Source organism: Sturnira hondurensis, unplaced genomic scaffold, assembly GCF_014824575.4.
Source record: "Sturnira hondurensis isolate 20B ecotype Veracruz unplaced genomic scaffold, ASM1482457v3 Scaffold0006413, whole genome shotgun sequence".
Lineage (NCBI taxonomy): Eukaryota > Metazoa > Chordata > Mammalia > Chiroptera > Phyllostomidae > Sturnira > Sturnira hondurensis.
Genome location: NW_028079044.1, coordinates 40,950,040 through 40,976,321, shown reverse-complemented (window position 1 = coordinate 40,976,321; position 26,282 = coordinate 40,950,040). Strand labels below are relative to the sequence as shown.

Below are 26,282 nucleotides of genomic sequence, written 5' to 3'. Positions count from 1 at the left end.
AATGAGGTGAGACAATGATGAAATGGTAATGACAATGGAAATGGTAGCTTACTAATTTTTTGGCATTTATTATGCTCTAAGAGATTTATATGTATCAACACATTTAATCCTGACAATGAGTCTAGTGAGTAAGTAACATTACTGTCCCCACTTTAAACAAGAGGAAAGGGATGTGTGGAGACATTAAACAGCCCAAGGACGTTCCGCAAACAAGTGACAACACTACACTGGAACCCTGGCGGTCCAGCTGCAGAGCCTGGGCTCTGGAATGTGGCCTCCAGAAGCTTTGTTTACATTTTGCTTTCCAAATAGATCAGAGGCCCGTAGAAAGCCAAGAACCCAAAATTTTACTTCTTTGTGTACCTTCATGGTGTCAAAGAAACAAAAGGTACTCAACCAACATTCAGTCAATTTCTTACTAATCTAAGGAATAAAAATGATCCTCACAGAGTAAAAACAAAAATTACCCTGTACATTTAAAATGCTAGGCCACCTTCAAATGCTTTTTTGTTACACCTCGAACAGCTTCATCCTATTCAAATTCATCACAATAGAAATCAGGAACATAGAAAGAGATGCAAGTTAATATAGAAATGATTTCCACCTCCCTCAGTTAAGGTAGGAGACGGTTCCCACTACAAATGGCAAATGTGGAGCATCTACTACGTGTAGCTCTAACTATATTACATGTCCTGTGTGGGCTCTGCTTTTCTCACCTTATGGAAACACAGCTTAATAGAAACCACCCATCCCAGCAGCTTAGAAAGTAGTATGGATCACCCTAAAAGCTTCTCCTTTCACTCAAAAACAATTATTACACTGAACATGCTTTTTAAAGGAAGTAACCAGAAAATGTTCAACACTTCAATGATTAGAAATACAGCTCATCATATATATACACACACATACATATGTATATATATCCAGTAAGTCTTCACTTAACACCATCAGTAGTGCCATAACTTTAAGTAAAATGACATAATTAAACAAATTTAATATGAACAAGAGTTACGTTTCTATGGCATTTTGGCAACACAGTAGTGAAACATCATTGAATGAAATGATGTTACTTGAGGATCTGCTGGACTTGTATATACAAATAGATGCCAGTGTTAAATTTATAAGATTCATTTTATTTTGATCAACATTTTATTGGTTTTAGTAATAAACAGTAACTGTCATAAATGCCATACACAAAAAATAACTAATACTTAAAGTAACAAAAAACTTACCATTTAATGGACTGGAAATATTAATTTTGTCTGTTTTTCTTACAATTGTTTTAGGAACAGCAGCATCAAAACGATCTAGGAAGCGCTCCCGTGTGAGTGTGAACAGATGTTTGAACTCGTCAGCAGACAACACCTCCGGCTGCCCTGCCAACTTTCTCCTTTCTGGAAGACAAGGGTCCATAGGATTACGACATCACTATTATCTTAGGTTCTCTCCAAAGCACATCTACTACTCATTTTATGGGAAATGCTCTCAAAACTAAAATAAGTAGTTTCCCCAGCAAAACAACATTCCTGGGTGGGCCTGCTTTCATTCCAACCCCATTTGTAGATGATGGCAGAGTTTTGAGCTATGAGAGAGAAAGAGAAAGAGCAAGCTATTAGCACAGAAAGGTTATAAACAGTAAAGCAAGTTCACCAGTTTTCAAAAGTATCTTGCAGAACCTCGTGCTGGTGCTTTTGTAAAAATAAACCCCATGAGAGTGTACTGAAACAAGCTAAATGTGGTATCGCGGTCACTGCCACTTATTCCTTCTCTTTTCTAAAACCTAACATCACGGTAAAGAACACATAAGACAACCAAAGAAGAAACGATGACGAATGACAGTTTTCAACACTCCTTGGAAGATCAGACGGGGGTGGAGCCGGCAGAGCAGATGCACTACCTCTGTGGTATTAGGGAGTCGCCAGAAAGGTCACAGGCTAAGACAGGACCGGACCCTCGGAGGCTTACAGAGGGACCAGTGAGAACTAAATGTCCCCACCCAGCCACCCTCCGGCCCTCAGAGCCAGATGCCTTTGCTCTAATTTTGGGGGGTAGAAACAGAAAAGTCTCAGACTATGAAATATCAGGTGCATCAAGGGAAGTATTGATGCTGGAGTTAAAACTAAGGTTAATTAAGAGTTACACAGGTGGTCAGACGCCTAGCCCTGTGGTCAGAAAGCTGGCAGCTACAGATGCCCGCTGGAGAGACGAAAGAATTTTCCTTTTGAAAAACTGAATGCTCCCAGAGAGGAGACACGGATGCAGACACTGAAGTGGGAGCAGAGGTAGACCTCGCACACAGAATCTGGAATTGTTACTCCATCGCTCCACAACACAGCTTGCCAGGTACTCCAGCATGTGAGAGTGAGGCACAGAACCTCCCATTTAAAACAGGGCAGTCGGGGCGGGGGGACCACCAGACATTTAAAAGAAAGTTGTTGAGGGGAGAGGGACTGCGCATGGCCATGCTCCTACCACCTGTGTGAGGGCTGAGTGAGGAACGCTTGCAGCACCCTTGTCCCTCCCAGCACTCGCTGAGCTAGTCTGGAGAAGAAACCTGGTGTGCTCTGACCAGACCCACCCGCTCCATCTGAGCCAGCAAGTGCTCAGAAAGCATGCTCCCTGCAAGGTGCTGAGGGCCCTGCCCCCACAGGGTGGCCCGGCAGTCATTCGGGGATAAATTCAGTTCTGGGTGTGTGTATCAGGAAACCTACCCAGCTGTAGACCTACTAAGTCACTTCTTTAAGTGCAGCTTTTATCTGTAATGCACCACCATCTGTGTGCATGTGTCTTAAGTTTAAATCTTAACTGCTTCCGCTTTGGAAGGAAAAATGGGTATTATTCACTGTTCCCTCACTCAACTAAATAAAAAAAAGTCCAGAATGAAAAAGAGAAACTAAAGTAAGCAGAGAGAAAAAAGGAGCCCAGCAGAAATATAAACATTACAGGAAAAAAAGTTTTCTGAAATTAATATTCTCATAGAAATAAGGAAAAAATACCATGCCCATGAAACAAGTACAGGAAGCGCTGATAAAAGAAAACTCAATGGACAAGAAAAGACTTTTCAAAAAAAGCACATAAAAGCTCAGATTTTTAAAATTCCATAATAGGGCTTAAAAATGCAAGATATGCCCCAGAAACTAGAACAAAAAGATAATATATAAAAGGAAAGGAAAGGTAGGCATCCTGTCCAAAAGACCAATAGATAAGTGTTTTAGAAAGAAAGAAAAGAGGAAATGGGAGAAAGGAAATTATTAAACAGATAACTTTTTTCAGACTTCAGAATGTGAATATTCTATTAAAATGGCTCATCGAGTACAGAGCTCAATAAACTGCAGAGGGGGGGGACACACACTGTGGTTCTGAGTAACTTAGCGACAAAGCTTCAGGAAGTACAGGTTCTGGAAGAGGGTAAAAACAAATACACCAAAATACATCAATGCGAAGGATAAGAGTGGTATTAAATTTCTCCACACAGCAATGCAGATAATAATGAAGAAACGTCTTTAAAACTCTGAGCATCAGTGATTTCAAACTGGAATCCTATGTGAATTATCAATAACCCAGTAAAGGTATTTTCAGACATGCAGGAACTTGAGAAATTTATACCCACAAAATTTTACTCAATAAATTATTGGAGGATGTGTTCCGACCACACACGTGAGCACCCCAGGGAACGGAGGGTGACAAGTGTAAAGAAAAGGAGCTCGATTGTACAAGGAGGGAAGGGAGCATCCTCAGGACAGCGGGAAGCCGGAAAAGCCATCTGCTGTACTATGATACAGTGACACACGCAACACTCCGGAAAGCAATGAAGAGAAGTAAAATGGGGCCGCTGTGTCTGACCATATGACGAAGTCAATGATGGGTGGGTGGAAGAAATGTTGGTGCCTCTTCATGTCATGAAGAAAACATAATAGTCTGCCTGTACAGAATAGGCAAATTAAAAAGAAAGTGACCATCAACCAACAGCAAAGCAAAGATTATGCAAGAAAGAAGAGTTGATGATCATCGACCACCATCGTACAGGACGTGACTCAGCAGTGAAGTTGTGTGTATCCACAGTACTGTTAGAACCAACCACCGATTTAACGGAACTTCGGGACTTCACCATGAAGGGTGGGAAGAGAATGAGGAGCTGATGTGGGAAACACTAAGTCTTTATCTTAGACGTGAAGATAATGCCTGAAACTGGCAAATCAGGAAATAGCAGCCCACACCCATTATTCAGAAAACTGGAAGGTCAGGAAAACTCACTGGAAGAGCCGAGGGGGGGGCTGCCTGCGGATGAGACCGAGGATGAGGAGGGGCAGGAGGGCACTGCTGTTTCCCCGCAAAGTTTTCCAGTTCCATTTGAATATCTAAAGTACACTCACGTATTACTTTTATAAAAATGTCTCGCTTTAAAAACACCCCTGGACTATCAATATTTTCCTCTATAATAAAGTACAAATTCACAGAGAACTTATTTCAATGGACATTTAGCACGCCCTGCCTGCGCAGCACCGTGCTGTGCCCTACGGCGCAGAGGATGAAAGCACATTCATCACACCAGCTGAGGTCGGCACATCAGTGATACAAGGGAACAGGCTGACTTCTGGTTTTTATGAGAAATGCCTCTGAAATCCCACCTCACCGAGGTGGCTGTTGGGAGAGTCATCCCAGTTATGACCCCTGATAAGTAACATGTGGTTTCTGCAGTCAAGAACACTGGTAATGGTCCAGTAAGAGGGGTAACGCATGCTGCTTTTATTACACCTTCCTAGTGAGAAAATAAAAGGCTGCTGGGAGCTATTCTGAAACACAAGTTATCAATGATTCTTCTCACCTGAAAGATGTACAGTGAGTTGCATGCTTTGGAAATGAGCCCTACATGTTTATTGACTCCAAAAACGTACTTAAATCATGAGCCTGGCATGCCTACTAAAAGTGTCAATTGTACGACAGTATCGGGCAACCTGGAGAGCAGGGGAAGACTTCCTGTTGATTCTGATGATGCAGGAATGGAGAGAAAGAAAGCAGATGAAGGTTACAGGGTTACAAGCAGGGTAATTTACCGAGGTGAGAAATCATCTCTACACAAATGAGATCACACTCAAGTGGCAGGCAGATTTGGGAGAAATATAATGGACTAAAGTAAAACGATAAATGAACGAAAGAATGCTATTCGTAAAAAAGCAGGTAATAACCAGGAATGTATGAAGAAAACTCAGAGAGGAGGAATCTCTAATGGATCAGCAGACGGAGCGCCACCTGGGTCTGCACTGGGTCCTGCAAACATCGGAAAATCGTGGAAAGCGCAGAGCAGCGACCACGGTACTGGGCAAAGTGACAGCAATGCTGTCTTGGGGTTCTTTTGCGTCACACTGAACAGTCACTTATTTAAAAATTGGCAGCATTCTTAAGCCTTTTCCTTAAAAATCAGTGTAATGAGATTCTAATATTTCCAAATACAAAAAGTTAGAAATTACCAAAAAATCGGGTAAATATAAATTATAAAATTACAAATTTTACTTATATTTATTCTTAATCACATTCATGTTGGGTCCATTACGAAAATATTTAAATTATAAGAATTTACTGATACATTATTAACAGTGGACAAATCATCTAAATCTAGAGAGAAAACTGTAAGTATCAAAAGAGACAATGCAGCCCCGGCCGGGTGCTCAGTTGGTTGGAGCATCGTCCCGGACACCAAGTAGCCGGGGGTGCAGCCCCGGGTCAGGGTGAGCGTGCGGGCAATCGATCAGTGTTGTCCTCTCACAGTGATCGCTCTCTCTCTCTCTCTTTCCCTTCCTCTCTAAGATCCACAAACATATCCTTGGGTGAGGACTAAAAAGAAATAAAGACTGATAACCAAGTTAATATTTAGTAACAGACTAAAAAAAAACCCCTTAAACACAGACCCTTGAAAAGGTGTTAATTACTTGATTAAAGAAAAATCCGTAGTGCTGACTTCACCCAGTACGTGATACGTGCGTAGTGATATGGGTACCCATAATTCAAGTCTAAGAATCAGTGCTCAAGTTAACATATTAATTGCTCTGAACTTGCATTTTCTTCTATTTGTAGTCTCCATCCTCTTATGACAGTTAAAAATATATAAAGAAACATTTTATAAAGAGATTTACATTAACCACAATAAAATGTAGGTATGTTTTCCAGCATACAGTTAAAAATGGTGACGTACACAATTTTCCCGGAGAGACTTTTCTATAAATGTTAACATGACGTACAAAGAAAGAGGAACAGCGAGAGACAGTCACAGACGCCTCCTACTTCGCAGCGCCTCCGCGAGAACAGGAGCTCTAAGAACCAGGGTGATAGCGAGGGAAGACAGCGAGCGAGGCGTGGAGACAACGGTGCATGGTGTCTGCACGGTCAACACCCTCACAGTGAAACAAAATGCACAGATGGTTACTTACTCAGACATTCTTCCAAAGCCAAAGCTTGAACCTTAGCTAATTGCTTCTCTCTCTGTATAAGCTGCTCCCCAGAAAAATGTGGAAGTGACATGAAGTCAAAAGGAAAGCCTGAGACACAGAAAAACGTCAGGATTAAAGATGTGCTGTGACAACAATTAACATTCAGTTTGCAGCTAATGTGTTACCATATAATTTAGAAAGTAAAAGTCAATTACTTATCTCTATTGACCTTGCATATTTCAAAGTAAACAATAATTGAGCTGAGAAACATAAACATATTAAATTATTGTGCATTTTAAACTTTGACCTGCTTCTTAAATGGAGGGACTGCAGGCAGCCGAGGAGAATTCCCTCTATCATGCTGTCCTCTGCGGGGTGAGCTACTGACACTCTCACACAGAAGGGGTTCGGGAGAGGACAAAGAGAGTAAAGAGGGTCAAGTACACAGTGATGGAAGGAGAACAGACTTCGGGTGGTGAGCACGCAACAGAGCAAGTACACAGGTACCGTATGATAAAGCTGTACACTGAAACTTACACACTGTGATTAATCAATGTCACCCCAATAATTGTAATTAAATTAAAAATGAGTAGGGTCGCTAGCCTTTAAAGATGGCCCCCCAGTGAACCACATGTCCTGCTATCCCCTGTGCAGTCCTTCCACAAGGAATCCTGGCTGGTCCTGGGAAACCAATCACGTATGGTAAGTGATCGTGAACGACCTCCAGGCTAGGTCGCAGAGAGCCTTGAGACTTCTTACAACAACTGCTGTAAGTCAGCGGCCACCTAAGAAATCAGACCACCCCGTGACTCCGATGCTGAGGGAGGGCCCGGGCTGGCCAGGAGGAGAGTATGCACGAAGCCAAAATCAACTCTCACCTGCCGCAGCCGTCCTAACCCAGGGGCCAAGTGCGGCTGGGGAAGCCGTGTCACTCCCCCAGCACCAGGCCTTCCAATGACTCGGGCCCCGGCTGCGTGTGACTGCGGTCCTATGTGGGACTTCAATACAGAAATGGCCAGCTGAGCCCAGGCAACAGGACTACGTGACATAAAAATAGTCATTTTGAGCTACATTGGGTGTGGTTTTTTACATAGTAATAGATAGCCAAAACATACAGTAGGAAGAGAACAGATGAGATGTAAAACAGAACAAGATGCTTGAGAGATAGTAAATGAAAATGAGAAGTTATAGAAAAATAACGTGTTTCAACTGGAATATACTAAAAATTTCCTATTTGAATTGGAGACCTGATCTAGACAATTTTACTGGGTATAATGTAAAAGGGATTAATTCTCTAAACTCCAAATTGTTCAAATACACAATAATATACTTAAAATAAATTCACTGAAAGTGAAATGGAGTTTGGGGAAAAAAATTCATTAAGAACCACGCAAGCTAATTACACACACAAACAAATGTAAACAATGGTTTCCACCAAAGTCAACACTTACTCATTTGGGTTTCTTCTGTCCTTGCCTTCATCTTTCCATGAATGAAACTGAGGGCAAATGCGCCATTGATCTGGTTTGCTGAGCAAATCAGCGTGGCTTTGCATTTTCTACTGTCACTACCTTGTAACAAGAGGTAATAGCTGGAATACTCTCCTTTCACTTCAACATCTGGAACTAAACAAAAACAATGATCTTGTTAAGTATGTGGAAATCCAGCACAAAATGTGGCAGAACCATACACATGACCCACAGAACATAATAATGACTCTGTGTGGGGTTTTTTTTTTCATTGGAACAGGCAACATTTTTTAAAGATTTTATTTTTATTTATATTTAGAGAGAGAGGAAGGGAAGGAGAGAAACATCAATGTGTGGGTAACTCTCATGTGCCCCTAAGTGGGGACTTGGCCTGCAATGCAGGCATGTGCCCTGACTGGGAATCGAACCAGCGACACTTTGGTTCGCAGCCCGCGCTTCTGTGTTGTTTTAAAACAACATGTTACCCAATACATTTGGGGCTAGCCAGTTGCTCATTTAACTGAAAAAGCTATTAAAATCAGAGAATAAAAGGAAAAAAAGAAAATCATGGAATCATAAAAAGATACAAATCATAAAAAGATACATTTTAATTTCACTTACTAACTTCTGATGTAGCTCACTAGAGTTCCATGATATTTCATGCCCATACCTATAAAGTATCAACCACGATTTCCAGCTTCCATTTCTTTAAAGGGCAACAAACTGACCCCTGCAGACACGCAAAACTCGACTGGTGAGAACAGAAGTGTACAGAAGTACTTAAGAGTAGCTTTCTGCTCTTTGCAGTGGGCACCCCAATGTATCTTTGCAGAGGGGATGGAGAGCATTCATTAATCTGGCATGCCAGTTACGTGAAGGTCAGTTACGACAGCTCCTAGTATATTTTAAAAACAAATCAAGTGAGGGTTATCGTGAAGGTCGAAGAAAAACCGTGAAGCCTTTGAGAGTAAAAATAGAAGCAGAGTCCTTTTTGTTGAAGATGGTGAATTGTACATAAGCATTTATTTTCACTCTCTCCCGAAACTCCATGAAATGAGAATAAAGAGAATTTTAAAATAGCATACATCTACAAGGACTAATAGCTGAGAGAGGAGAACAGCAACTAAATTTTAAAAGCAGGAAAGCAGATGAACAATTGGTAACAGGCCTTAGTCTCTCCAATGCTAGAGAAGTGGAGAAAAACAGGGGCGAAAGCTCAGAAGCAGAACAGTTTATACTACAACGCATAAGAGACTCTGGGATGGCGGCCCCAGAAGGCGTTGGAATCAAAATGAAAGTGAAATGAAACGTCAAGTTGAAGGTCTGTTTGAGAAGCAGCGTGGCCTCCTCATTCCTCCTTATTCTATTCAAGTAAATGACTCTCCCTTCCCCAGCCCAGAGGACTGTGGTTTATTCTCCGGAGAAAGTAACCCTAGATGTCTCTGGCCTGCGAATGTACAGGCAGAGAGCTCAGGGTCAGGGCTGATTACCAGAGGACCAAGTGAGCCCTCCGGTCCTGAATGGACACTGAGCCCTTCTCTTCACCGACAGAGCTCCCAGGATTTTGGAAGCCAGACCGCAGAACTGAGTCTTCTTTCGGAAATGTGGTCGGTCCTTGAGGACAGACTAGAGCATCCCAATATTGGGGATCATCTAATGTAATGCTGCAGTGAGATCACCCTAAGATGAAGATCCTAGTGAACAAGCTCTGCCCACGCACCCAAATTTCCCAGTCAGCTTTCTGGCACTTTCTCTTAAATATGAGCCGACAGGCAACCATTACGAGGCCTTAAGGGAAGTCTCTACTATGAATGCTAGATGCCAAAATAAACAGAAAAAAAGTGAGTTGCAAAGAAACAGAGAAATTCATTTAAGAAAAATCACAAAGACAAAAACAAACAAATCAGATCACTAAAATCCTCAGAGATTATATTGCATCTACTAAATATGAACAGAAAATTACAAGAAAAGGACATTAACTTTGAAAGAGCTCATGGAAATTAAAATTTAGAATGCAGAAATAATGGTTTCAACTAATAAATTAGAAGATAAAGTTCAGCAAATCTATCAGAAAGTAGACTAAAAAGACAAAATAAAAGAAAGAAAAAGGAAAATAGCTGAGGAAGAAGTGGGGAGAGAGACCCAAACCAGGAGAAATAACATGAAACAGGCTAACACAAGTGAGAACATCAGAAAATGGAGGAAAGGGAATTATCAACAAAATAATTACAACGACATTGTCCCAATAAAAAGACAAGCCCCCAGGCATGCTTAGGGCCCAATATGAGAATAAAAATAGACCTACCAAGTGCATCAGCACGAAAATTCAGAAGACTAGGACCAAGAAGTTGGTGATTTTATACAATGCCAGAGAAAATGCATGTTTCTTAATTTTTAAAAAAAGTGAGAATGGCCCCTAGAATTCTAAACAGCACCAAAACTGGAAGACGATGCAACAATAACTTCAAAATTCTTAGATACACTAAGAAAAAAGTCTACTGCTAGTTTATTACAGAAGTTTATTTCACAGATATGAGCATATTGTGAGGTAGAACCTACACCCCTCCCCAAAATGTTTGCAACTACGTTGTAAGAGAGATAGTAATCCTATTCATAAACATCGATCTTAGAAAAGGAATTTAGAAAAGGTTTATTACAAAGGAAAAACTTGTTACCAGTTGTATTTGAAACTAATGTTTGCCAAGAGTTACAGGGACCTTAATTCATTTGCCAATTAGCAAGTTGCCAACTTAAGTTATGTGTCTCTTCAATCCATGACCTCCTTTCTCACATTTATTTAAATCCCATTACCTCTATCAAAATTTTAATCACTGAAGCCTTATTTTCCTTAAAAGAAAAATATTTTACAGAACTCCCCCAACATAAAAACTATGCAGTCATTTAAAAAATGTTCCGGATACAGCAGGTGTTAACTGAAGACTTACTAAATAATTTTTATGTAAACACAGAGAGTAACAGATTTATAATTAGTGTAATCAATTCTCATAGCTCTTCCTAAAGAAATAAGGGCAAATGATTACAACACAAAATTCCTATCTATTTTCATCCGTTATTTTTATACTATCAACTTATAAGAGATTCATTGGCTTGCAGACCCCCTCTCCACCAAAACCAAACACCCACTTTGGATCTACTGTAAATATGGGGAAAATGGGAGAAGCAGAAATTACCAGTTTCCTTTAGTTTTAACAAATCTTACAAATAACATATAAACTATAGTGAAAATGAACAAAATTCGAGTATAATAAAAACTGAGTCATGGTTTATGTCACTAAGCTTCTCAGCAGTTCTTAAAACCCCGTGGTAACCCCCTTTCTTATAAGAGCTCAACAATATCAAAACAAAATCACATTCATGTAAAGGGGATTTCAAATGACATAATGAAAAATACCTGAAGATAATTCAGGAAACAGGATATTCTGTTTAAGTGAATATATATGTATATATACATACATATATATATTCTTTAAAAAATGACAAAATCATATTCCCAATTACTTTGATAATCATGGTATATAGTAAACAATAAAACAGAATTCTCACAATAAGCATTTTAGGAGGCTACATACTTTCCAATTATATCATTGTTCAAGCAATTCTAGACCCACCCTTTGAAATGGCCCTTAGGGTCAGCTGAAGAGAAACGAGATGAAAATAAATCGAGCTACTTACTGTACATTCATTCACAAAGCATTTCCAAAAAATGTATTGGCTAGCTTCATCTCCCACCGTATTTGTCAGGCTAAGCTTTGAACGATTTAGTGCAAAATGTAGCTGTCACTGACACTATCCAAGAACATGCCCTGCTTCTGTTCTAGAAAGAATCTAAAAAGAAATGATAGCACTGTTGAGTAGGTTCATGAAGCCTCCTACTGGGAAGATTACGAAAAAGGCAGGATTTATAAATTCCACCATGGCTATTTTAAACAAATAACACCAAGATCCTAAACTGTGTACACTTCCTCTCAGTTACAATACAGTAAAATATGCAATTTAAAAGCTGCAATGAACAGAGAAGCTATTCAGAATATTGCTTCAACCTTACTCACTCTCATAAACAATGATCTCTTTGTTGTTCCACAGACACAGAAAACATTTAAGATTGGACAGAATAACAAAAAGAGACTGCAGAGTTTAAAAAATGTTTACCTTCATTACCAGTTGTGAGTCAAACAAGTTTTCGAGATACCCTAAGCAAGCATTGTCCTCATTCTCCAGCCCCGGAATTAAAGGCCTAAGGTAGTCATTTTAAATCCTTTTTCTGACTCAAAGCATCTGAAAGACTCTTCAGTTACAGTGGCCCACTGGCCTAAGGCTGCAGAGAACACACCTGGGACAGAGGTCCTCAAATCCTGGGTGCACATCTGAAATACTCAGGTGGTATTACAAACTGTTGAGGCCCTGGTTCCCTCAGATTTACTTGTTCCCATGTAGGACCCAGTTTGACTTTCCCTTCCTAAAAAATTTTTTAGTAACTGTCATGGTGATTCTAATGTGAGCTGGTGCTAAGAATCACTGAAGAGGCTGCATCTAGGTCTAAGGGTCTTCAGGTGCTTCTTACCAAAAAAAAAAAAAAAAGTTTTAATGAGCTACAATGTACATAGACAAATCTACATACATATACCAGAACTACATTTGATTCATTTCAGTGAATTATACAATTGTGCAACCACCTCTATAATCCAGTTTTGAAAATCTTCCATTATCTCTTTGCAGTCTCATCTCCTACTCATGGCCTCAGGCCACCACTGATCTGCTTTCTGTCTCCATCTTTTCCAGAAATTTTACATAGAAGAAACCACATAGTAGTCTTTTAAGCCCAACTTTATAAACTTAGCATATTTAGGGGCACCCAAAACTTTTCATGCCTTTTTATTGCTGAGAGTCCTCCGTGGTGTGGACAGAACCAACCGTCCATCTATTCACCGGCTGATGAAAGTCTGCAGTCTCCGACTCTTAGCCCTAGAATACCGTTTTTAACAAACAGTAGCTCGCAAGCTTTGTGTGAAGCCAGTTCTCATTTCCCCTAGGAATGGAGGCACTGGGCCGGGTGACCCAGGGCGCGTCTACCTGCCCAGCTGTTTCCTGCAGTGGCTGCACCACTTCACACCCCCCCAAAGTGAGAGGTCTGCAGTTCCTCCACATCTCCAACAGTTGAGAGGCGCTGTTTTCAGGAACAGCCGTTCCAGTGCGTGTGTTATCGAATGGGACTGTGGATTTAACTGGCATTTCCCCAAAGACTAATGATGTCGAGCATCTTTCATGTTCTTTATTAGCTATTCATACGTCTTTAGCGAGAGGTGGATTCACATTTCTTACCTACTCACTAATTGGTTGTCTACTTACTGAGTTGTAAGAATTTTATATACATATATACATGGGATGTGGCAAAAATGGGCCTACAGTTGTATGTGAAAGTTTATTCTTGTATTATTGTTTATTCATTATTGTACTATGTTCCACGTGAACTCTAAACGTACTTTCGACCCACCTTGTGTATGTTGTTGTTAGATATGCATACTTACATATTTTTTCTCAGTAGTCTTTGAAACTTTTCCTTAAGTGTTTTTCAAAAACTGGTCATTTTTAATTTTGATCAATTCCTAGTTTTTCTCTTTACAGATCACCCTTTTGCTGTACACGTTTTCTTACAGAGGTTTTGCAGTTGCAGAGTTTACATTTAGGTATATAGTCCATTTTGAGTTAATTTTTGTATAAAAAGATAAAGTTATGTAATTTTTTACACATGGCTACCCTGTCCCCCAGCACTATGTTGAGGAGACGCCCTGTTCCCACTGGCGTCCATGTCTTTGTTCTGGCCCATGACATACGTGCACTCCTAGCCCAACTCCACATGGTCCTCGGTACTGTGGCTTTATAGTAAGTTGTCAACCCGCTAGTACAGGTTCTCAAATGCTCTTCCTCTACAAACTGTTTTGGCCATTTGAGGTCCTTTCCAATTCCATATACCATATTTTGCCATGTATAATGCGCACTTTTTTGTGCCAATTTTTGAGAGAAAAATAAGGGTGCACATTATACACGGGAGAGCGTTATACAGGGCAAAATACGGTAAATTTGGTGTAGTCAATTTCTATGCAAAGTCCTCCTGGGATTTGTTGGAGATTGAACTGAATCTATAGGCCAACTTGGAGAGAAGCAGCTTTCTAATTAAGCCCAGTTTTCCAATTTACGAACGCGGTGTCTCTCCCCGTCACTTAGGTCTCCTTTGATTGCCCTCAGTACTGTTTTGCCGTTTTCAGTGCACGGGTCTTGCACTTCGTTTGTTAGCAACAGTCCTCAGTATTTGATTCACTGATTTCTCGTCTAAATTCCTTCCTAGTACTTACTTGGATTTAATCTTCTAGCTTCTTGAGGTTGATGTTTAGATTATGGATTTTAGTCTCACTTCCATTGTAAGGTAAGTATTTAATTCTCTAAGTACTGCTGTAGCTGCTTTCCACACATTTATGTTTTGTTCCTATTCTCATTCAGTTAAAACTATTTTCTAATTTCCCCTCTGATTTCTCCTTTGACCTATAGAAATGTAAGCATATTATTTAGAAGTGTACTATTTAATTTTCAAATATTTAAAGCATTTCTCTGATTTCTATTGTTGATTTCTAATTTAATTCCACTATAATTGGAGAACATACTGAGTATGATTTCTATCCTTTAAAATTTGAGCCTCATTTAACAGCCTAACAAATATAAACCCCTCCAGAAGAATGTTTCTTATACCCCTGAAGAGAATGATTATGTTGTTGAGTGGTGTGTTCAGTGAAAGTTAGCCTGGTAACGCTGGTTGCCATTGTTCACGACTGAATTCCTAGCACCTAGAATAATGCCCTCAATACAGTAGGCACACAGTAAGTATTTGCTGACTGAGAGAATACTTTATACCACTAAAATCTTTCAAAATCTAAGAGTCCTTTACCTTTTCTCAAAAGAGAAATTATTTACAGACCAGTTACACTGTACCATTTTAACGTTGTTAGTTTCAGCTTACTAGTTTTGATGCATGTTTTAAAGGTTTTATTTATTTATTTTTTAGAGAGGGGAAGGGGAAGGACAGAGGGAGAGAAACACCAATGTGTGGTTGCCTCTTGCACGGCCCCTACTGGAGACCCAGCCTAAACTGGGAACCAAACTGGAGACCCTTTGATTCACAGGTGGGCACTCAAACCACTGTGCCACACCGCCAGGGCTCCTTTCGATATACTTTTACCACATGATTTAAGTATGAAGAATGCACATGCTTCATCAACTCAAAACATTTCATCAGTTCTCATTAGTCTAGTTACTTTTAAAATGTTTTTATTAAAGATTCATCTGTCAGCAAAATAATAAGACTTTTTTCCCTAAGTGTACCTTTAAAATTCTTCCTTTGAAAAGAATTCTTATTTTTAAAAAATGAGGCAACAATAAACTCACAAATGTAAAATTAGATGCATTCAGGTGAAAATTAGACTCGGGTGAAAATTCTGACTTCACCTTGTGACATTCAAGTTTCTTGATTTCTCTGTAGCTTAGCTTTTTCATTTGTAATATAAAGTCAGGCGACGATCAAGAAGTAACAATTTCATAACACTTCTTTGTGAACAAAGCGTGAGCCAGGCACTTTTATAATACAACTGGTTTTTCAGTACAAGTTTTAAATGTAAAATTCTTTCTTCAGAAATGTAATAGGGTTTAGTTCATTGCACTTATACATACAGTTCTTCTGCAATTTTTCCCAGTATCATAAAAGGGTTTGTGAATTTCACCAAAAATCACTTTTACAAATCATTCTTTAGTCACTCTTAAATATACTTCAATGGGGCACTGTTTTTATATTTTATTTTAAGTCAAACCACAGGAAACTGCTGACACTTTACAATTTTTGATATACAAATATAGCAACAGCACATAGTTCAAACTAATACCTATGTATGTATGTGGTTTCCCCCACACCAACAGTGAAAAATAAATTAACAAAAATACCACTTACATTTAAGTACAATATAAAGGAATACACTTCAGCTGTGCTACTCTAGACAAGTTACTAACAATTTGAACTTTCATTACCTATGAAATACTGGGATTTGAATTTAAATAATCTGATTTTGTAACAGAAATTAGAATTTCATTTTTACAATGATATCCTGAGTGTAGTGAGCTATTTGAGCAACACAGCACAGAAGTTAAGAACACAAGCCTGGGTTCAAATCCTTCAGGAAGTTACAGAGCTATTAACAGGCAGAGCCAACATTTGAACCAAGATTCTGACGAACAGCTCAGTAAAATCTCTGAACCTTAGATCCCTTGTTCGTTAAATAGGTACAAAGTAGGTTTATGAGGCCATTATAAAAATCAAGATAATCAGTGTTTCTAAAGTACTTAAAACACTGCTTAGCATATAATGAAGCTATTAAAGAAGTTCTACTCATTTCTTCCAAAAATTGTAATCACAACTATTTTTAATATACTGTATAATAAATAAAGCATTTCATTTTTACAAATTCTACTTCTAAAATATCTCTAACAAACCCATGTTCAATATATAATTGGCTACCTAATTAACCTGACCTTTAGATCGGCCTTCAGATCACTGATGACTTTGAATGAATAAGGCTGCATATACTTTACATCACAGTAGATTGTTAGAGGTAATAAGAAATCTTAAAATGACGTGGGTCCTTTCCAGTCAGTAGTAATAAATATTATTTTCTCATAAAGAAATGTTCTCTCCACTTCAAATTTGATAAATATTGTATCTATGTTGTACTACTAAAATAATTTAAAGATTTCCTACTTACCACTGATTGTTTTAGGCTTTTTGGCTATATATTCCTTCCATTTTCTCGAACTGAGTTGGTTGGGAGGTGGAATGGGTGTGTTGCTGACAGTACAGGGCAATACAAAAAGTGCGCCAACCTGCTTAAAACAGAGCAGACTTTCAGGGACCACGTGCTGAGACTAATACCTGAACAGCAGCAGCGGACAACTTCCCCCTCACGTTGCACCTGTATAACACGTACTTGGTGATGCTCTCTCGATAGCTCCACTATAAAAACTAAGAAACAAAAACAACACCCCAACTCCACCCCAACCCCCCAAAAAGCTGAAGACCAGACAACAAAACCAGAGAAAGTTCTTCAAAGCTACAGGCGTCCCTTTTCCACTGGTTATAAATCTCTAAAAATCTTGTTATTCACACATTTGCTTCAAGTTCAAGCTTTGGGTGTAATTTCTTCACATCTCTGCAAACTAACGAGAGGCCAGGAATTCTATCATCAAAAGATGTTGTCATGCTCGGTCATAATTTCATAACCTTTAGATTGAATGGATTATTGTTCTGGCTTCAAAATTAGAATAATTTGGAAGGCAAATTCACAACTTTCGTTCCTAAAGATTAAAGATTTAATGCTAATAGGTGTAAAATGCAGAGAAACCATGAATCACACACCAGAAAACATACAGCAGCTTCTCACTGATTTAATGAGCAAACCCAACTAATTCATCTCTGTATTCCCAGGACTGGGCACACAGATGTTTATTAAATACTTGTTTCCAAAAAACTACAAAATATACTTAGGGAAATTCTCAGTTCGATTAACTACTGAATAAAACAAACTGCAACTCTGAAAGCAATATTTTGCTAGCTGTTTTATAACACAAGCTACAACAGTCAGTACATTCCAATAAATATCTTTTTTTTTAACTTTGGGGAAATTTAGTCAGGATATTTGCCATAGATCCCAAATCTAATGCAAAACCACTTTTAATTGTCCTGTACAGATGGGCAGGTTACACGAGATGTATGACACTCAAATGATGTACTAATGCACTAGTTTTATTGCTTATTTATTAGTTTTATTTATATATTCTTAGGTAGTAGACACAAAAATATGTGTATTAGAAACAATAAAATAAGAAAAAAAGTTAAATGTTTATTTTCCTTTATTATTATAGTCATAACCTTTTAAGTCAAACGTGTTTTACACAGTCAAGAAGTACACATTACAAATATTTAGCAATGCAAAATAATCATTAAATATAAAAGATCTATGTGTAATTTTCTCAATACTAAGTTCCACTTCTTCACTGTTGCATAAATAAGACTTCATCATCCAAATTGCATTGCAAATCTCTATGACCCAAAGGGTAGACAAGGCGATAACGTGAGCAAGCCAGATCCGGGCTCTGTTATGCTCAACAACTGCGTAATTGTTATAATTACAGTTACAGCCTAACAATTTAGAGACGCTAAAGGAAGTTCAACATGTAACTCAGAGCCTGAAATAAATGTGTCCTGACCCACTGGCCAAATACGTGACCACATTTTTGAGACAGTGTATGCTGGATTAAACATGTTCTGCAAATACGATAAACATTTCTAAATCCTGTATGAAACTTGTTTTTGAAAATCCCTTCCAAAAAGCAAAGTGATACAGACATCATTTGATGTCTACAGAGGACTTTGGAGTTACTATGAAAAGTCCAAAGTATCTTAATAAAAATTAAGACCAAAATCATGTTCTATAAACCAAATCATTCAAAAATGGACTCACGAACTACAGTCCCTTTTCTCACACATCCTTAAATACTAAGTTCAAACAAAACAAGACACCCCGCTACCTTGCCACGCAGAGATGAAATCTGCTCCAACAGCAGCAGGGGACTCTTCCTGGTGCTGTTCGCGGTCAGTCCTCTGCACGAGGAGTCAAGGGCGTGAGGGAACGGTCGCTGCGATACGATGCTGCTCCCCACTGCCCATGGGATTCTCCCGTGCACGAGGTGCTTGTGTCCATTTACTAAAAATCTTAACCTCAGGAGTTCATAATTATTCCTTTCCTTAAGGGTTATTAATTTTCCTCATTATGAAAATATACAGAGATAGTGATCCTACGAATGGAACTAGTATAAATTACATGAACAAGAAATCTGTAAAACCAGCTTCTGAACAGTATACTAGTGTTCCATTTACAGCCAACAGTTTGTTTTTACACAAAGTGTCCTGTTCTTCAGTGTATTTCTAAAAATTCTTACGTGTCCTTAAGCAATTTAACATGTGTGAATATTCACAGATATAAATGATCACATTCACATCTACTTAAGTATATACAAAGGTGCAAGAGACTTAGGTTTCTCTCCCTATCCTGCAAATGGGAAGAGAAACACCTGAGCATGCAGGAGTACAGAGATTACTGTTTTTCTCTACGTATTCTTAACACTTCTCCCTTCCCTGTTTCTCATAAGCAGTAAGTAGCAATCAGGAAGTCTTCTGCCTAGCATAGACGTATAAACACAATACTTGAGAGAGGAACTTTCTTGTAAGATGTAGAAAATCTCTTAAAACAATGGCAATGAAAAGTATACTGAATATTACTTTATGAAAAACAGCAAGTTTAAACACCTAAATGTGGAGCAGTACAAGGACACGTTCCACCCAATACAGAAAACATAATCTAAAAGGAAGACGTAAATGAAAGGATACAACTCAAATTCAATGTCCGACACATAGCAGGATGGCAGCTCTGATAACTTTATCATCTGCATGAATTCTAAAGCAGGGCCATAATAATGGAAAACCTAGGAAAGAAATGAGAATTATACAATAGTTTAAATACTATAAAGTGAAAGTGAACAAAGTAGTGACTAGGGTTTAAACTTTAAAATGAACCTTATACAGCAGGTATGTACACATTTGCCAAGCACTCATTTAGTCCTCTGTGTTGGAAAAGGGTTTCTTCCATTTCGATTCTACATTTCAGAGCAGAGAGACCGGTATGGGGATTTCTCAGGAACCAGAAAGAGTTTTAACAGGTAGAAAATGAGGGGACAGAAAGAGGCGAACAACGAAGAACAAGGGCTATCAATCCTTCCTGTTTGTTTTCAGCAAGACAGACAACCCAAGGGGCGAGGATTTAAAAAAAAAAAACACTAAGCATACGCAAGACTGAGACAGAGGATAAAAAGAGACCCAGGATGAACGGAGGTGGGGTGGTATGCTGAGATTAAAAAAAAAAAATCCTGGGAGGAGTGCCGAACAAAATGAAAGCGAGACCCATGAAGCAGAGGGCGCTGATTGACACGAAGCTCCACTCTGAGAAACAGAAGCGCAGCGTCTCCGTGGGTAGAGCCAACCACTAAATTGAGAGCACGTCAGGGAAGAGCAGCTATTTCCAGAGATGGGGCCAGTGCGCTTCACAAGAAGGGCAAAGAAAAGCGAATGCACAATATCTTGAGAAACCTGCACAAAGTTTTAAACTTGCAGAAACCTGAGAAAGTTCACTTTGTAAGATTATGTGTGTGAGTATACTTCTGCACACGAATAGTGAACATACACACATACATATATAGTGTGTGTGTGTGTGTGTAGGAGACTGAGAGACCTTTCTTGAAGAAATTGTACCATAAGATGCTCTTCGGTAGCAGCAAATATTAGATACACTACTCATAATTAAAGGATATACTACCAAAGACAAGAAACTGAGCTCATCAATCTTAGGTTTCCAATTTTTAGAAAAGAAATTAATATTCCTGTGAAAGATGGCCATGACAAATGACTTCATCAATTCTGAACAACTACCAGGAAATGCGTTTACATCAGAAATATGCCCTTTTTCTGCTATCCTTAGATTAGAAAATAATACCCATCAACCTGACATCATTATAAATAACTTCATGACTTACATTTTGCACTTTCCTGAATTGGGTCTTTTAAACTGAATTTCTGAAGAGCTTCTACATCAGTACTTCTTGTTATATTATTTTCCAATGTAAAAAAGCCAATTAAACCCTTTTTAATTATTACGCTGTATAACCCAGGTCTACCTAACATCAAAACCTTTTCATTACATCATACTCTCTGCAAAGTGAGTCTCAAAAAGATCACATAGTAAAGTCCACACCAAAGGTATTTTTAGGTCTATACCAATTTAAAGTTAGGATCATTTTATTAAAATTATTTTTTTAATTTAGCCCTGACTGGTGTGACTCAGTAGATTGAGTTCCAGCTGTGAACCAAAGGGTTGCCAGTTCGATTCCCAGTCAGGGCACATGCCTAGGCTGTGGGCCAGGTCCCCAATGAGGGGTGCGTGAGAGGCAACCACACATTAATGTTTCTTTCCTTTTCTTTCTCCCTCCCTTCCCCTCTCTCTAAAATTAAAAATTTCTTAAAAATTAAAAAAAATTTAATTTAAAACAATGATAATTTTGCCAACATTAATGCTGATAACACGGTATAGTTTAAGCACTTAATTATAGTTATAATAAAACTTAAGCACATATACTAGTCAATGTGAATTCATGATTCAAACTTCTGTCACAGGAGCAAAAATATGTATGGATGGAAAATTGCAAAAATAATAAAACATAGATTACCTTTGGCAAAAGAGTCTTATCCTTTGATGGTATTATCTTTTTGTCAAGAAAGCAGGTATTTAAATTAGACGTACTAAAACTCTTAGGTGTGACTCCCTTTAAACAAAATTCAGGAAAACTAATTTCACATCCAAACTGAAAGGAAACCAAAAGAACAGTTACTGACATCATGAATAAAGTTACAAAGATGAATACATCTTATTGCAATGTGAAAGTTAAGAGGAAAATCCTACGTAAATTTATTTTTCTTTCCCCAGCTCCGTTTCGTCCTTCCATTTACATACACGTCCTACTTATTTCAACTTACACACAAACTTTCCAACAAAAGTTCTTCTTGGCCCTCCATCAGCGTTCAAGAGTACATTAAGCCCATTCCCTTCAATACAGACCACACCACTGCCTTCACACACACTCGTTCAATGTCTGGCTTCCTACCAGTCTGGAAGTCCCGCAGAAGCAGAACTTGTTCGTGTAACAACAAGGCTGTTGATTCTAAGACCGATTCCTGCAGAAGCCGTGATAGCAGGGTGCTAAATTAGCAATGGTAACAACAAGGATCGCTGACACCTACTGAGTGGTACTAGGTGCTTTGAATAATTTAATCCTCATAAAACTCTATGAGATGGAAACTATTATTACCCCTACCTTACAGATGATGACACCGTTACACCAACAGGCTAACATTACCCAACGTGTCACACAACACTGCGAAGAAACAGAGGTGGGATGTGAATGCAGGCGACCTAACTAGAGTCTATGTCCTCAGTCACTACAATGCCTCCAGACTAACAGCTATTCTCCACACACACACAAAATAGTGATCTCAAGTTTTAAATGCATCTGTGAAGACATGGACACTTAATTTCCCGTTCAGAAAAGAAAAAGAATCACACGAAAAGAACTTGCCATTATCTCTCTGTATAAAAATATGCAGTTTCAGAAAATGTATACAAAAGCAATTCTCCTATCTCTTCTTGCACTCTTCTAAGTGGCTATTGTTTGTTTACATTAAAACCAGTGCAGAAAGGTTTACCTGTAGATTTTACCTTCCTAAGACAAAGATGAGACAGCATTCAAACCAAAAAGAAGGACCCAAACACACTCATTCCAGCTGTCATATTTACCACTACTAAGGGTAAATTGAAAAGGGGGAGAAGTCTAGTAAATTAGCACAACAAACCTCTACAGGGTCGCAAGGACCTGCCCATGCTCCCAAGTCACCCTGAACAAGTATTAAGAAACTTAGCTTTAGTTTTGTCTATACATGAAAACATATGAAATACAAGGAACACTTATTTTGACAGGGACACACTTACTTAAAAACCACCAAACATATTCATTCATATTAAGAGGTAATAAACAGAATTGGAACCTCGGAGGAATTTAAGGTTAGAGGGGTCCAATTAATCTAATATGTATTCTCAACTTGGAGTTGAGAAATGTAGGGTCTAGCAAAGTCAAAAAAAATTGCTCAGAATCAGAAACCTGGTTAGTAGAGAGAGACATCATCTAAATGGTATTACGGGTAAGAGATTATATTATAAATAGTTTTACTATGTATGTAATAAAATAAAACAGCTTGGATAAACAACATGAAGCCCACAAACATTAAATTCTATATTTAAAAAATATTACATTCTAGAACAACAGTGTTCAAAACATAATCACAGTGATTATTTACATTTAAATTAATTAAAACAAAGTTAAAAATTCAGTTCTTTGGTTGAATAGTCACATATAAAATGTTCATTAGCAATATGAGGCTGGTAAACTACTATATTAGCACAGATATAGAACATTTTCTGACACAGCACAGAAGGTTCTTTTTACAATGCTTCTAGAACATCCTTATAATGTACGTTTTCATTAAGATTCACTTAAACTACATTATGAATAAAGTTGAAAGGACTGCTTTGCAAACTGATCACCGAGAAATCCACTCACCTTTCTTTCCCATATCCGAATCTTTCCCCTCCATAATTCCTTTGAGTCAATAGCATTTCCAAGATCTTCTAAAGATACAACATTAGCAGAAAGGTATTCTGCAATTTTCTGACAATTTCTACAAAAAAATTATGATAATTAAATATAGGGTTTTATATTTTACTTACATTTAATGGTTAGTTTACTACAAGCCTAAGAAGGCAAAAAATTCATACTGCTGCTTTTATCTACTTCATAAAATACAGAACAACCATCAAGTCAGCCGCTGAGTCAGTTGCTATCACATAGTCCTTTACTCCCAGCATCCCCATGAATCAAGTTATTACTTTTAAAAGTACAGAGCAAGAAACAGACTTTACTCTTAATATTTATTGGCTTAAATACATCAGATGTTGCTCAGGCTGATGTGGCTCAGTGGACTGAGTGCTGGCCTTCCAACCAAAGGGTCACTGGTTTGATTCCCTGTCAGGGCACTTGCCTGGCTTACAGGCCAGGTCCCCAGTTAGGGGCATGTGAGAGGCAACCACACACTGATGCTTTTCTCCCTCCCCTTCCCTCTCTCTATGAATGAATGAATAAATGAATGAATAAATAAATAAACAAATCTTTTTAAAAATGTATTAGACGTATGCACACGGAGACTCTGTGCCAATTCCTCACCTTAAAAAAGAACTGATCTCCTAAATTATTCCCATATGCACTTCTCACAGACTGTCATGACTATTACCATTCTTACTTCTCCCCAACTTCAATGAAAAAGACCAAATCTCACTCTCTTAACTCACCAGCATCTATTGCTGTGATTGGCAAAACTAGGTGCTCAATAAGCACTTGCTGAATTAAAAAACCCATTGAGTTAATAAATCAATATGAATACTTAAATTTAAGAATCAAACTGTGATAGAATTTGAAGCTTTTTAAAATGTCATAAAACACAACGGTATATATTTATCTCCACACTGGCACACAAAACATAAAACCCATAGGACTTTATAAATCCAGCGTCTCCATGGGATCATCACGGTGCTCACTGGACAATAGGAGCCTACACAAAAGCTCACTGTTTTTGGAGAATTAATGCCCAATAATGGTTATGTACCTATGAGTACTGATAGCACTTACTAAGAACTTAAACATCTTGGAAATACAAGTATAAAATAAGAAAAAATCTAGATTCTTCCCAATGAACCCCAATCACTATATGATCTAAAACTCTGGTTACATTAAAATTTTTTCAAATGCTGAATCTATAAAAAAGGATAACATACTAATTGTAAAAAGACAACAGGACATAAACAAAGACACTTACGTTTCACTCTGATTTCCTGCCATACTAATTTTTGCTGAATACCATTCCTTTAAACGCTTCAATGCCCCCACAGTGGGCAAACAGTCTTTTAACTTAGGAGGGTCCGTGTCAGAGGGCAACAGCATCACATCTACCATCGCTCTGCCTAGAGAGAGAAGGCAGTTCTGCAATTTTATAGGAGTGTTAGACCTGAAATGTCTCAAAACAGAACCCTGATCAATGGAACTTTATGTATTTATCTGGAAGATGAAGGAGAGTTTTAACTTCAATTTCTGCAATTCTTTGAAACAATACACATTTTAAAGAGCTCAGCATTTTCAGATGCTCATCATCTGGCTTCAAGCCATGTTATTCCGACACGGCATCCACGTGCCGGAAACCGTGAACCACGTCACAATTACTTGGCAATTACGCACCAGTGGTTAACGATACACACTGCTCTTGAGACCATCGACACTACTGTTGTACTGAATGCAGGGGGGAAAAACTGTGCAATTCCATTGTATTTTTCTATACTTCACTTTGTTACACAAAAGGGGATGGATTAGTACAAAATTATAATGTTAAAATAAACTCTCTCCTTTTAGAAAAGCAAAACACTCAGCAAACTCAATCATAGATTATCCCAACATAACTAGTCCCTAACGAAGGATAATTTCATGAAACTTTAAGTTTCATAAAATCATGAACTTACTGAAGATCCAGAATAATCATCATGAAATGGAAGCCAAACAAAAATTTGATAATTAAAATATTATTATCAAAATACTACCAGGTACAGCAACTGTCTATTTCAGTACGTATTTTGAACCTGACACATTTCATTTTTAAAAGTTGACATATTCCTAATCTATGTACTGTCATTGCCATGTTGGACCTTTTACACTAAAATGTGATCGTGAATACAAGGATCAGATTGTGAGTTACGAAGTCTGTGGCGATCTCACAGGCTCTGCCCCTCACTGTACACTCAGCTCCTAGTACAATGCATGCCACGTAACAGACACAACAAATACCTATGTAATAAATGACCTTCAATAACAAAAATATTCAAAGAAAGGTCTTCTAAAGTATTTGTGGATGCAAATTATACCTTTAGATGCCAGCTAATTAACACAAAGAAAGATGAATTTAAGACAAATACAAGTTTAACACTCGTATGATGCAGTATTTACAAAATATGCTCTCCATTATAGGAAAAAATGGGTTTTATAAAAAATGCTCAATAAGGGGCTTTTTCTACTGTACAACTTTATATTTGACAATATGCATAGTGACCTCACAGCAAAAAAAGTTACCCAAATTATCTAGGTGAAAGAACTTTTCCCAGGAGTTATTCATGGGACTAGAGTTGTATAGAACATACTCTGTAAAACACTGATATATAATGGAAAGATTCTCTGTAATAACTAAATAAGGAAACAGATGAGTATTGAATTTCATAAGTTCTCATTTTTATCTCACTAAATAAAAATAATTATGAGAACTATAATGTCTTCATAATGTGCTTTACTAAAGTAGTGAGCTACATTTTGTTTCAACTTCAATTAAGAATTTATTTTTTCATTTTGAACTTCAAAGTTAAAAGCAACAACCCAAGGATAAAGACTGAATTTATCACTGACAGAACGTGTAAGTAAAGATAAACTATTGAAAGCAGGCATAAAATATTACCAGGAGCAGGAAGTTTGTCTGATAACTGATGCAAATTTTCTGCAGATTCTTCGTATAGACTGAAACAAAAGG

The 26,282-nt window shown here is 38.1% G+C and overlaps 1 protein-coding gene across 3 annotated transcripts in view; it reads right to left on the bottom strand.

Annotated features, from left to right (window-relative positions):
• MTBP (MDM2 binding protein) overlaps window positions 1-26,282 on the bottom strand; it is a 54,608-nt gene that overhangs the window by 21,731 nt on the left and 6,595 nt on the right. For 2 of the 3 annotated variants that reach the window (XM_037048458.1, XM_037048460.1), the window contains exons 5-14: window positions 26,211-26,269; window positions 24,537-24,681; window positions 23,228-23,345; window positions 21,284-21,418; window positions 19,395-19,489; window positions 18,536-18,608; window positions 16,714-16,834; window positions 7,877-8,050; window positions 6,426-6,533; window positions 1,233-1,394 (exon numbers count right to left, since the gene is read on the bottom strand). In XM_037048458.1, coding sequence (XP_036904353.1) covers window positions 1,233-1,394; window positions 6,426-6,533; window positions 7,877-8,050; window positions 16,714-16,834; window positions 18,536-18,608; window positions 19,395-19,489; window positions 21,284-21,418; window positions 23,228-23,345; window positions 24,537-24,681; window positions 26,211-26,269 — 1,190 coding nt within the window. The remainder of the gene's footprint in view (window positions 1-1,232; window positions 1,395-6,425; window positions 6,534-7,876; window positions 8,051-16,713; window positions 16,835-18,535; window positions 18,609-19,394; window positions 19,490-21,283; window positions 21,419-23,227; window positions 23,346-24,536; window positions 24,682-26,210; window positions 26,270-26,282) is intronic. The other variant, XM_037048459.1, reaches the window with a different exon arrangement.